This window comes from Dromiciops gliroides, chromosome 6, assembly GCF_019393635.1.
Source record: "Dromiciops gliroides isolate mDroGli1 chromosome 6, mDroGli1.pri, whole genome shotgun sequence".
Lineage (NCBI taxonomy): Eukaryota > Metazoa > Chordata > Mammalia > Microbiotheria > Microbiotheriidae > Dromiciops > Dromiciops gliroides.
In genome coordinates, this window is record NC_057866.1 from 230,832,842 (window position 1) to 230,847,282 (window position 14,441).

A 14,441-nucleotide genomic window follows, 5' to 3' on the forward strand; every position below is an offset into this window, starting at 1 on the left:
ACCCTGAAATAGAACTTGCTAAGCTACTGTCAGTTCTATCAAAGGTTCTGTCCTTTTCTCCATGTAACCCATATATTAATTATGTCTTTATCCCCTACCCCAGCATTACAGTGGAGCTCTACCTTCTACAATGTTGTCTTTTATGTTCTTATGAAAATAATCATGAACTCCAAAGAAACCATCACGCAAAATAATCAAAGACCAATTGGCATTTATGAAGAAACATTTTTATTTTTAGCCATTATGGAAAACCATTAACTTTTTAATTTTAGAAAACATTAAATAATAAACCACTAAGATGTTATACAGTACTTTTGATAACTTCTTCCATTCGTTTAGTGCAATATCTTATTGGCACCTACAAGTGGATTTTTAAATTTTCTCCTTCTATTTTTCCCTGTGCAGTTATTTGGCCAGAAGGGAAGCAAATGATCTAAGTGTTTTATATGTATTAAGTCCAAGGTCGTGTTTCCTGTCCCTTCATTTATATGGACCTCAGGACGTTTTATTTCTCACCTCACACCTTTCCTTCTTTCCTAATAAATGATGAGACATTCAGTGGTTTACACTGTTTCCAGAAATGTTGCTATTTGAATAAGTGAAAAACTGGACTGGGCTATGAAGGGGACAAAGGCCCCTGACACTGAAATGCTTAGCCTTTTGCCCAAGAACCCGACCTTAGTCTCCTGAGAGGTTCCTGCCGTTTCCATGAGTAGAATTTCCCTGACATTTTCTCGTTCTATGCTCAGTCTAAACCTGACCAGAGGATAAAAAAAAGTGAAATTCCCTCATTGTACACCATCTAACACATGATAAGCCTATATCATGTTTATGTTGTGTAAGGAAAGTATCTAGTAGTGTTAGGGATACCATGGAATGAAAGGCATCTATTGGAATCTTGGCATTTGGCAGACATAATACAGTGGAAAAAGCACTGGCCTTGGAGTCAGAGGACCTAGATTCAAATCCTGCCTCTAAGCCACTTAACCATAGTTCTTTAAACTCTCTTGGCCTCAGTGTCCTCATTGACAAGATAAGGTGGTTGGGCTTGTGGGTCTCCGACGTCCTTTCCAGATTTAATATTTGTTATTTCCTTGCTATCAACCATTATTTGACCTATAGTTGGTAGGGCCTGAAGATAGGATGAGCTGCCATCTGCCTTGGGGAGGAGAATATCTACACAGATCAATGGGATATATGGAAATATCAAATTGGGACAAGAGCAAAGAAGCTCCCTAGTCAAAATCACATTGGTTGACCTTGATAAAGCCATCTTTGGGCAGGAAGGTGTTTGGGGAGATTATTTAGTGGTGTTTTTTTAATCTATCTAGTTGTAGGGCTATACATCCCAACCAGACAAAAAGAGCAATCATGTTTTCAAAGCTTTTTGGAGAAAGTCCCCAGTCCCGCTTCCTTCAGTAAACAATTCTAATTTAACAATTTTTCCAGTTGGGAAATTCCCTTTTACACTGATGTCTAAACTTGTTTCCTCTTGTTATCTTCATTGTATATATGCAGATGACAGAAGATCATCATTCTCTGTGTAACCAAGCTTCATAGGCTTGAAAATCAACATTGGTTTGCTCCAAAATCTTTTATTCTCCCAGTTCTTTAAATATTTCATCATAGACCTTTCTCTCCCAGTCTTCTTGTTTTGTGTTTGTGATTCCTGGCAAAATTGTAGGAACGATTTTTTTTTATTGTCTAGGCATAAATAAATAAAAATCAAGGAAGTATTGTTGCCTTTAGGAGGCATTTCTGTTTATACTTAAGTTGAAATGGGTTGAGAGTAAATATAAATTGGGATTCATTTAGTCTGAAATGGTGATAGACCTTGCAAGTGGCTGCCTATGAGCTGTAATGTTCACATAAATCCCAATTCACATCTCACATACCCTCCAGCTTTCTCTATATCTTAATCAGATACTCCTGAATATAAATTACAAGGCAACATTTTAAAAAAATTATTAAAATATAAGTAATGCGGGGCAGCTAGATGGCGCAGTGGATAGAGCACCGGCCCTGGAGTCAGGAGTACCTGAGTTCAAATCCGACCTCAGACACTCAACACTTAACACTTACTAGCTGTGTGACCCTGGGCAAGTCACTTAACCCCAATTGCCTCACAAAAAAAAAAAAATATATATATATATATATATATATAAGTAATGCTTTAAATACTGATCCAACAGACTCCCTTCGTGCCCTTCTGGTAAGAAGTTTTAGCGATTCCTCAAGAGAGAGACATAGGACTATAGCAAACAGCTGTTGGTCACCATATTTGGCTTTGAAACTATGGCTCCAATCAGTGAAGGATGTCAACATGTTCCTGAGAGCTAGTGTGACGCACCAGGAAAAGCATGGTTCTAGAATCCAAGGACCTGGGTTCAAATCTTGCAACCATTTACTTGTGGCAGACTTGTAGGATCTTGAACAATTCATTGAACCTCCCTGTGCCTCAGTTTCCTCATTTATAAAATGGGGTGAGTGGACCAGATGGCTTTTGAGTTCATTTTCAGCTAGAGATTTGTGATCTATGACCCTGTGAATCTCTCTGGGCCTTAGTTTCTTCATCTCTAAAAAGGGGAGTTTGACTAGATGAGCTGCTAGGTCCATTCTAGATCTATGTTCCTATGGATTTTCCCATTTATAAGATTCCAGAAATGTACTTGTGTACTATGAAGCAATGCTTTGCTACCCTTAGCGGGAAGGGAGGCCCTGATTCTAATCAAAATTGTCTAGCTAAGTGATGCCAAACTCAAATAGAACATGGCCACCAAACCTGTATGTAAGGATCCTTGTAGGCTTCAGATTGACTTAGAAAACCACATATTAACATTATCTATGTTCTATTGCATTTTTATTTATTTTGGGAAATATTTTCCAATTACATTTTGATCTCCTTCAGACTATACTGGGGAATCCTGTCAACATCAATATGGCCTGTAAGTTGCAGAAAACTGGGGCAAAACCCCATTATTTATTAGGAAGTATTGTTGCCTTTAAGAGGCATTTATTTTTATTCTTAGGTTGAAATAGGGTGGGGGTAAATGTAAATTGGGATTCATTTAATCTCAGATGGTGATAGGACTTTGTAAGTTACTGTGTCTAGATTAATCAGAGTTAAGACAGTTATGATATAAAAATATGTATTTAGCTCACAACAATGCCTTATCCTGTCAGAGTGAGATGATATTTACAATTTATATCTGGCCTACAACACAGGGTCACAAAAAAGGATGAGATTTCACATGATGCATTTTTTTAAGCTCAAGAGATCACAAGCTGCTTTTTGCCTTACAGCTAGAGTCTGTAAATATTAGGAACACATAAATATATAATATCAATAGCACATTTACAGAAAACACAAACCTACTGATATTAAAGGGATGCAATGCTACTCTATATAATTGTCTTTTTAAAAAAAAAATGGATACAGCATAAGAATAAATGTAATTTGACATAGTACACATCCTTCTTTCTTTAAAAAAAATGGCAGTAAGTAGACAGCCAGAGTTTGGGTCCAGGGTAGAGCTTAGTTAAATTAGGACAAACCATTTCCACAGGTACACTGTATCACATGTGAAATGGTTATTACATTTGGTACAATGGACAGTTACCAGGATGCCCTCTTGAATGGGAGGTTTTTGTTTGTTTTTTAGAAAACTCCCCACCAAAATATACTCCTCTTCCTTTATTTGCAGAGGCATCTGAGATCCATGTTGAAGGATGTGATTTGTCATACGTACACTGCAGCACCAGAAGAGACAATGAATGAAGGGGGTGGAGGTTTTGCCTGATGGCTATCATCAGGGTTCTTTATGGAAAGGAGGGTTTTACTCTTCATTGGGAATTGCACAAAGCAGGCCAACAATAAGTGGATCACCACTAGCTCCTTGACCCAAGTCTTCTCAGCCTGATGGAAAAAGACATAGGAAGGAGGAGAGGGAGCCAAGCAGATGTCCATTGCCAGTGTTGGTGGAGCTAGGGTTCTTCAGAGCAACGACCTTTTTTCAAGCTCACATCGTCCAATCCAATCTCCCCGGCGTGGGCATGCCTTTTTTCACCTTTGAAGATGACCTAGGAAGAAGAACCACACACCAATCAAGACTCTTATGCTTATGCTCACTTCCACTTATTTAAAGATCATTTTGGCTAGCATTTTAACATTTGTTTTTATAAGATTTCTAGTTTCAAATTTTTCTCCTTTCTTCCCCTCCCTCCCCTCTTCCCAAGACAGCAAGTAATCTGATATAGGTTATAAATGTATAATCACATTAAACATATTTCTGCATTAGTCATGTTATGAGAGAAGAATCAGAGCAAAAAGGAAAAACCTCAAAAAAGAAAAACAACAACAACAAAAAAAAACAATAGAAATAGTATGGTTCTATCTGCATCTAGATTCCACAGTTCTTTTTTTTTTTTTCTGGACTTGGAGAGCATTTTCCATCATGAGTCCTTTGGAACTATCTTGGACCATTGTATTGCTGAGAAAATCAAGTCTATCACAGTTGATCAACACATAATGTTGTTGATACTGTGTACAATGTTCTCCTGGTTCTGCTCATCTCACTCATCATCAGTTCATGCAAAGTCCTTCCAGGTTTCTCTGAAATCTGCCTGCTCATTATTTCTTACAGCACAATAGTACTCCATTACATTCATATACCACAACTTGTTCAGCCATTCCCCAATTGATGGGCAACCCCTCAATTTCCAATTCCTTGCCACCACAAAAAGAGCAGCTATAAATATTTTTGTACATGTGGGTCCTGTAACAATTGGAATGATGCCATCTGCTGGAGAGTTACTGTAGGAAAGCTCCACCATGAGGAGAAGGTGTCTGAGGGAAAGCTATGAGGTCAGGTCCTTGGCGTCAGGAAGTGACATTTGCTCGCGGGTGCTGTCTATCAAAGCTGCCAGCCAATTAGGTTGGAGCTGTGTGTGTGTGTGGTGGGGATATTCCCAGATTCACAGGAGACATTGGGTCTTTTTTTTGTTCCTGACCTCGCCATGGTGGGTTGGATGATGGGCTCTCTTAGAAATAGTTAGATTTTTACTTTTCTTTCTGATCCTAATGCTCTTTAATAAATACTTAAACACTTAAATACTCTTGCTAAAGCTTATAATTTATTGGCAACCACTCATTAGATTTTAGATAGTATAGCTAGAATTTTAGTCACTTACAGTCAGTCCCCTTCCCTTTTTTATGATCTCTTTGGGGAAAGGACCTAATAGTGGTATTGCTGGGTCAAAGGGTATGCACAGCTTTATAGCCCTTTATATGCCCTTTGGGCATAGTTCCAAACCAGTCTCCAGAATGGTTGGATAAGTTCACAGCTCCACCAATAATACATTAGTGTTCCAATTTTTCCACAGCTTCTCCAACATTTATTATTTTCCTTTTTTGTCATATTAGCTAATCTGTGTCAGGTGGTACCTTAGAGTTGTTTTAATTTGCATTTCTCTAATCAATAGTGATTTAGTGCATTTTTTCATATGGCAATATATAGCTTTGATTTCTTCATCAGAAAACTGCCTTGGCTGGAATTTTAACAAAAAAAAATAAGTTGCTTCTGACCTCCTGTTTTTACCCAACACAAACAGCTGCAGAAGTTGAATTGTCCATAAGATGTTAATGAGATTGCATTACAAAGTTGCTCTAACCAAAACCACCTTAAATCATGAACTCTAAGATCTTTTCCAGGTCTTTATGTATGGGCTACAAGCCACTCCCACTTAGGAATGCTAACCAGGGTGAAAATATTGGGAAAGAGTCTGGTTTAAACAGTGTGAGGATAGAGTGAGAAATTAAATAACAGAGTGTGTCCTTGTTATAAAACTCTGTGGTGTGTGTGTGTGTGTGTGTGTGTGTGTGTGTGTGTGTGTGTGTGTGGTGTGCATGTGTATGTATTGTGGCTGCATGTGTTTTCTCAGTCAACCATGGGTCATCAGTAACAACACTTATGCATCCTTTCCTGCTCAATGTCCTCACCCCCATCCCCAACCTCACAGTAATTTGCTTCCTACCTCTCTAGTCAGTCAATAAGTGTTTACAAAGCACTCCACAGGGTGGCTTCATGTGACCCTCTTGCTGACAGTGTCAGTTAACAGTCAACAAGCATTTATGAAGTTCTTACTGCATGCCTAAAACTATTCCCTCAGCAGTTACTGTCCTCAAAAAGCTTACATTCTAACGGGGGAAGACAATGCATAAAGGGAAGTTGAAAGGTGAGAGGTGGTGTGGAGGGGAGAAAGGTACCCAGCTGGGGGGCAGGGTAGAGTGAGTCTGGAGTGCAACCTAGAGAGGGAAGAGACATAGTTGACCCGGGCATCTTCCACCAAAAGATGAAGAGCCAGTGAAAGGGAGAGGCCAAAGAGGCAGTGTCAGTCAGCAAGCATTTATGCAGCAGTTACTTTATACCAAGCCCTGTGCTAAGTACAAAGGATACAAAGAAAGGCAGAAAAAATAGTCCCTGCTTTCAAAGTGCCACCAACCAACCTACATCAGTCCATCCTAGCATTTTTTTTTTGCAGGAAATTATTCAGAAGCAAAACAGTATATGGAGTTTTATGATTTGAAGGAAATATGATTAAAACTTCATTAGATTGTAGCTCCTTCAAGGTGACAGGCTTTAAAAAAATTCCTAGTACTTAGCACAAGGACCTGGCTCATAGTAGGTGTTTAATAAAAATTGACTGATTGATTGATCATGATTTTGCTTATTTAGCAAGAATGTTAAGCATCGTTTATTATATAACCTAATATCATGCCACCTTTGCCCAAATGTCCCTTATTTGGAGTCCAGGCATAAAAAAGATATTAAGTATTCCAATTAGGACGCAAGAACTTTTAAAAACACTTGTCTTTTAAGCCAGGTCATCCATGTCACTTTGTAATCTCTTCCACTCACTCCTTTGTCTGTGCCCTGTATTGAAATGAAAAGAAAACTACCAATGTTTTTCACATACTAGGTTGAGTAATGCTTTTTGACATGCTCTGTGATTTTTTTAATTTAAAAAAGTCTCTCAGCCTTTCAAGGAATATTTACTGATTGCTTATGACTCTCCAAAGTTTGAATATGAGGAAATCGGGGGAGGAGGAAAGCAGTCTTTGTCGATCAAAATGTATATTATATATCAGTCTCCACCCTCTTCTCCCCACCCACCGCCATTTTTCAAAGTCTTTTCAAACAAGATCATGATAGAGCTTTGGTTCTGTCTCTTTTCTCAGGGTGAGTCTGCAGTGAATAATAGAGTGAATGGAGACAATTAGTGAAGTCAACTGAAGGAGAAGAAACATGAACCTTTAACGAGCTTTAATTGGTGAAGAGACTAAGGCCTTCTCCACTCTGACTGTTTAATGAAAAATAACTCACAATTCTTGTCACTCACTCAAAGCATCTTTCTTGTAAAGAGAACCTCAGAAACCCTGATCATTCTGCAGTTTTACTTACACTCTTGATAGCTGAACCCCGCAGAGTGATCTGTGTTTGCCTCCAGCCATGGCCACCATTTCTTCCCCACAGGGCTGCTCCGTGGGTACCATGCTTTCTCATGAACACCTGGAGTGTGCCAGAGTGAAGCCCAGATACCTTGTGCTTGAATGACAAACACAAGTCGCCTGAGTTCATGAGGTGGCCAAGAGGTAGCACTAAGCGAGCTGCTTTTCCACCTGGACCTTTGGGTGCTGAGATGGTCAAATACTGTCCACCTAGAATGGGGAGATCAACATTATTGGTATTTTTATTCACATTAGGAATCCTTTCTGGGTTGCTCTGTTCTTTAATCAGGAATCTGTTGGTTGCTAAAGCTGTTGTAGACGGTCCTCGACTTTGGGAGATTAAAAAGGTTAAATGATGTTGTTATGTCTTAAATTCTGTGCTTTTGGATTTATGGTTGACTTTCAATTATCTGCACCAGTGGAGGGCAGAAGTTGGGCAAATCATGAATATAACTTTGTTTTGGACAGGAACTATGTTTTAATTTTCTCCTGATGATGTAACTCCCTCTATTAATTCATGCCAATCCTAACTAAGGCTTTGTGTTTCCCCCAACACATGGAACACTGCTTTACATGTAGTGGGCACTTACTGTCCACTGAACTGAATTCTGAATTGCTTCATAAATTATTCCAATCCAATATGCTGATGGCTTCTATTTTAATCTATTTTGATATATTATTAATAAAACAACATTTCTAATTACTTATTAGTATAAATTTATAATGTATTACAAATTCATATTGTCCATTGTAAATGTATACTGTTATATTGATTATACATTTATAATTATTTATAAATTATAATGGTTAATACCATAATAATTTTTGCAATGGTTGTTGACCATTAGTCAGTCATCCCTCTCTCACACCTAAATGAATGATCGATCTTCCTTTCCAGTCATACACGTCTTAGATGATGTCCTTTAGGCCATTTCCCATCATGATCATTAATTTCATACAACCTACCAAACATCTCTGTGTTGGTCACCTTCAGTTTTATTCTTCAGAAGGCATGGGATCATACCATGAAGGCATGGTATGAAGGTATAGATCACAGCATGGTGTATGGTATCTTAGAGGCCATCTAGTTCCACTTCTTATTTTGTAAGGAAGGAAAGCAGTATTAAGTGCCCACTGTGTGCCGGGCACTACACTAAGTGCTTTAAAATATTGTCCCATTTGATCCTTACAACGAGTGTGGGAACTATTATCTCCATTTTAGAGATGATGTTAGTAGAGGTTAAATGACTTGCTCAGTCATACAACTGGTAACTGTTTGAGGCAGGATTGTAACGGGTCTTCATGATGCTAGGCCCAATGCTCTATATCCATTGCATAGTTAGCTGCCTGTAGTCACTGTCTTAAGTGATGTCCTTTATACCACTTCCTTTCAACATCATTAATTTGCCACCACCTGCCACTCATCAAACATCTCTGCATTGGTCTTTGATTCTTCTGGTGTTCTAAGATCATAGCATGATGGGTGAAATCTTAAAGGCCACCTAGTCCAACCCACTCATTTTATAGAAGAGGAAATTGAGTCCAGGGGAGACTTAGTCAAATGTCCAAAGTCACACAGGTAGTTTAGCAGCAGAGTTGAGATTTGAACTCAGTTCCAACAAATTTCACTGTACCAGGTATCTAGATATCACCATAATATTATTCATGTGAAAAATACTGGTCCTGACATCGGGAAACAAAGTGCTAAAAATGCCAATAGTTTAGTATTAAAAATCCTGAGTTGGGATAGCTTTTATCTCTTTGCCAACTAAACCTCAGTAAATATAGCTGTTTCTTCTAGGTCAAGTGACTTTATTAATTCACCCTGCTGTGCTTTGTATTATTCCCTGCAATGAACCTAGAGAAAACTGTTGAACAATTTCTCCTTCATCTGATCTAACACTTAAGCCCACTTAAGCCCTTATCCTATTCTAAATTATACTCTATTTATCTCCTTATACATCTCACCACCCTGACTAGATTGTAATTTTAATTACATGTAGGTGTGAACCATGGCAAACCCAATAACTCCTAGCATATGTCATTCCCAATATGTTGGAGGCCTCTTCGCTTACTCCTCATTTATGCCCTGTAGTTCCTTCTAGAGAACAGGATCCAAATACACAAAGGGAGCATTTAATGTTGGCTAAATTGATACTCAATTAGGATCATTGATCTAGAGCTGGAAGAGACCCCAAAAGATACCTCACCCAGCCACCTCGTCTAAGGACCAAGGAGTTTAAGTGACCGGCCAAGGTCTCAGAGCTAGTAAGAATCAAAGGTGGGATTTAAACTCAAGCCCTCTCACTCCAGAGCCAATGATTATCCCATTCTTTCCTTGACACTAAACCCAGTACCCTGGCTGGTAATCACATAAAAAGTTGAAGTTGATGGTCATCTGAACCTAGCCGTCAAGACACCTAAATGATTTTAGCCCATTTTTACATTTTTCATGAATTCTAAGTCCTCTATCCATTTGATCCATGGTCAAGAAATAGATCAGAAGGCATGACACAATGACAGAGGGAATACCAACAATTAAATTAAATCAATTAAATCATGGATGCATAGAAGTATTGATATTACTATTATTGAGGATAATAATAATGATTAGCATTTATCTAGCACTTAAAGTTTGCAGGGCAATTGACAAATATTACTTCATTTGATCGTCAAAACAACCCAGGGAGGTACGTGCTATTATTATTATTCCCATTTTATAGATGAGAAAAATGAGATAGAGATTAAGTGACTTGCCATGGCCCAGGTGGGATTTGAACTTGGGTCTTCCTGACTCTGGAACTTCTAGGAGGCCCAGTAGATAAAGCAAAGAATTTGGAATCAGAAAGATTCATCTTTGTGGGTTCAAATCTGACCTCAGACACTTACTAAGCTGTGTGACCCTGGGCAAGTCTCTTAACGCTGTTTGTCTCATTTTTCCCCTCTGTAAAATAACCTGGAGAAGGAAATAGCAAACCACTACAGTATCTTTGCCAATAAAACCCCAAATGAGGTCACAAAGAGTCTGAGGCAACTGAAATAACTAAAGAACCACAAAAAAATCCTGACTCCAGGCTCAGCACGGCAGTCATTGTCCTACCTAGCTGTATCAGAAACCAGGAGGAAGATTCAGAGCTGCCTCTTCATAAACCAAGGGCATGGGCATAGAGAACCAGGAGAGGAAGATGTCATGGTGAGAGCTACATTAGAATCCCTTAAATATTCAGAGAACCAGAGCAGGAAGGTCTTCTGTCTGTTGGTAAATCTACGAGATGTGGACAAAAATCATCCAGGAGGACAAAGCCTGGTTGGCATGTGACCTGTACCAACATCAGTGAAACCATGGATCCATTTAAAAAGGGGTCTCCTGCCTACACTGACCTCTCCTACACCTGCCATGCCAAAAAATCATAACAAAGTGAAAATAATTTTAATAAAAATGATAAAATTACAATGAAAATAAAAGTTATAATAAAAATGCCATAATCTTAAGCACTTACATGAAAATGGAAAAGTCCTTCTATGTGTCAATTTTTGAATAATCACAGGTCTTCAGGCTAAATCTGGAGCGTGAGATTATTGTGGGTAGATAATGTTCAATTAAAAAAAGACAATAGCTAGGATTATCTTAATCCTCCCTGGAAATGGATACTAATACCACCAATCTGCTGGATGGTAAATGCAAACAAGAGGGTCTTACAGAGCAAGTCAAACTAATAGCAATTTCAAATGATCTTTTTGCAAAGGCTGCCAGAATTTTGGAGCCTCACTATGATAAATGAGGCTACTATTTATCTCACTTTGTCTTTAAGGTATCTGAACCATGCCATGGAAAAACAATTCTTTCACTTTGAATGAAAAGGGAGGGTTTTTGTTTTTTTCTCTCCAAAAGCAGGAATGATAGCCTAAGGGAAAAACCCAATCCCTTTTCCCTTAACCCAGCAAAAAGCAGGTTAAGGAAAAACATGAGAATTCTTGTCTTTGTCAGGACCTAATGTCTTAAAAAATGTTTTAGAAAATATTTTTCAAGGATATTAATGACATTTCTCTAAGCAAGAAGATGATGCATCGTGCAATGAGGAAAACCTCCAAGAAATTTGAATTAATTTCTTTACAGAGGTTAAATGAAAGAAATTTGGATTATTCTTGACAGAAAGCCATATTGCTTTGTAGAGTGAGAGCTTCTCTGTGAGTAAGCAAGAGTAGAATTCAAATCTGGTTTCTAACACATACTGACTGTAGAATCAGGAGCAAGTCATTTAATTTCTTGCTGCCCTAGGCAACTCTCTTAAAGGGGGTTCTTCACTTTTGGGGGGTCATGGCCTCTTCTGGCAGTCTGATAAAGCCCATGGGCACACCCTTTTTCACAATGTTTTAAAATGCATGAAATACAGAAATATGTTTAATGTGTATATATATATATATATATATATATATATATATATATATATATATATATATATATATATATATATATATAAAACCTATATCAGATTGCCTGCTGTCTAGGGGAAGGGGGAGGGAGGGAGAAAAAATCTGAAATTGGAGAGCTTGTATAAACAAAAGTTGAGAACTATCTTTACATGTAACGGGAAAAAAATTAAATACTTTATTAATTTATTAATAGAAATTATAATAATTAATATAAATTAATTATTAATTTAAAAATGCATGAAATAAAATACAAGCTGATAAAGGAAGCAAATTATACTGATATAAAGATGTAATTTTTTTTCAAAGTTCATAAATGCCTTGAAATCTATCCATGGATCACTTGGAGAGCCCATGGGACCCCAGGGTAAAAGCCACTGTTTCATTGGTAGAAGGAGCTTTCTTATCAGAAGTACCATGTATGTATGAAATCACAGGTCCCATTCCCCCTCTACTAAAAAATAATAACCACAAATCTATGTTTTGTTTTATAAATTTCTGATTTGTATATACAAAGGGAAATCCATAATGACCACTGAGTCTTTCCATTGACTCGGTGATCTGGGATGATTATGCTATATTTCCTAACTACAAAATTATTTAAGGTAAATTAAGGTAATCCAGGGGGTTTGTAATGGATTTTACCACCAAAAATTCTACAGGGTGATATCCTTTAATAAGAAAGATGTATGGATCATGGGCACCATTCAGTCAAAGTCTAACAGAATGGTTTTCAAAAATTTTGTGACTGGAGGTGATCCAGCCACAATGAAAGGCAACTGCCATAGTTGGGGAGAAGTGGGACTCAAAACCTGGGCTCACACCCACCTCCTTAGGATCTAAGTCTTGGGGGAGGATCCTAGAGATGGCATATCATCCTCTCCATCCTCATTCAGTGTCATCTTTTATAAAGCACCCAATCAATGAGATCCTTCCATTTCCTTTGACCATAAGATATACTCAACCCAAGTCAGGATGGTATAAAGAAAATTCATTGGATCTCTTAGAGGGACTTAGAGTTAGAAGAGGCAGAGAGATCATCCTATTTTACAGATGATAAAACTGAGGCCCAGAGAAGACACATGGGTAAAATAGTGGAGCATTTATTCAGTCTCTTGACTCCAAATCCAAGACCATGGCTCCATAGCCCATATCAAAATAACTAGCCATGCATGTGTCTGAGAAAAAATACACATTAAGTTTATAATAGAGCAGGTAGATATCTTCAGATGAATGAAGACATTTTAAAAAAAATTTTTAAATTTTTTGCGGGGCAATGGGGGTTAAGTGACTTGCCCAGGGTCACACAGCTAGTAAGTGTCAAGTGTCTGAGGCCGGATTTGAACTCAGGTACTCCTGAATCCAAGGCCAGTGCTTTATCCACTGCACCACCTAGCTGCCCCAATGAAGACATTTTAATGAAATCCTTTTCTCGCCCCCACTTCCACCCCCCAGTTGTGTTTCCATTCAGATATAGATGCAAATCATATTCAGTTGAAACAAACATCATTAGATCATAGCTGTAGAGCTGGCAAGCAGGTAGGTGGTGCACTAGTGCACAGAGCACTGGGCATGGACTCAGGAAGACCTGAGTTCAAATTTGACCTCAGACACTTACTGTGTGACCATTGGGCAATTCACTTAACTTTTGTTCACCTCAGTTTCTTTAACTGTAAAATTTGTGGTGTGTGTATGTGTTGAGGGGGGTGCTAATAATTTTTTTAAATTTTATTTTATTTTATATATAAGGTATTTTATTTTTTCTGTTACATGTAAAGATAGTTCTCAACTTTTGTTTATACAAGCTTTACAATTTCAGATTTTTCTCTGTCCCTCCCTTCCCTCCCCCCTCCCCTAGACAGCAGGTAATCTGATATAGGTTATATCTATATATCTATATTGATATCGATATAGATATACACACATATATATACACATAATAACATTAATCCTATTTCTGCATTAGTCCTGTTATATGAGAAAAATCAGAGCAATGATGAAAAAGGGGGTGCTAATAATTGCACCTATCTCCTGGGATTGTCATGAAGATCAAATGAAATGATATTTGGAAAGTGCTTGGACACAATGCTTGGAACATAGTAGGTGCTATAGAAGTCTCAGGATTGTTGTGAGAATCAAATCATATCATGTTTATAAAGTGTTTAGCACAGTACTTGGCATATAGTAGATGCCATAAAAATGTATCATCATGGGGGCGGCTAGGTGGCGCAGTGGATAGAGCACTGGCCCTGGAGTCAGGAGAACCTGAGTTCAAATCCGGCCTCAGACACTTGACACTTACTAGCTGTGTGACCTTGGGCAAGTCACTTAACCCCAATTGCCTCACTAAAAAAAAAAAAAAGTATCATCATTATCATCATCACAGTATCCCAGAGGCTTTCTAGTCTAATCCCTTCATTTTACAGATGGGAAACTGAGCTACAGAGAGGTAGTGACTTTTCCTAGGTCCCATAAATATTAAATGCAGAGCCAGGATTTGAAC

General features: G+C 38.1%; 1 protein-coding gene across 4 annotated transcripts in view; it reads right to left on the bottom strand.

Moving 5' to 3' along the window:
- Positions 1-241: 241 nt before the first annotated feature.
- Positions 242-14,441, bottom strand: part of NPNT (nephronectin) — a 113,784-nt gene continuing 99,584 nt past the window's right edge. For all 4 annotated transcript variants that reach the window (XM_043972994.1, XM_043972995.1, XM_043972996.1 and 1 more), the window contains 2 exons: positions 7,461-7,717; positions 242-4,080 (listed from right to left, as the gene is read on the bottom strand). In XM_043972994.1, the coding sequence (XP_043828929.1) occupies positions 3,985-4,080; positions 7,461-7,717 (353 nt within the window). In that variant the 3' untranslated portion in view covers positions 242-3,984. The remainder of the gene's footprint in view (positions 4,081-7,460; positions 7,718-14,441) is intronic.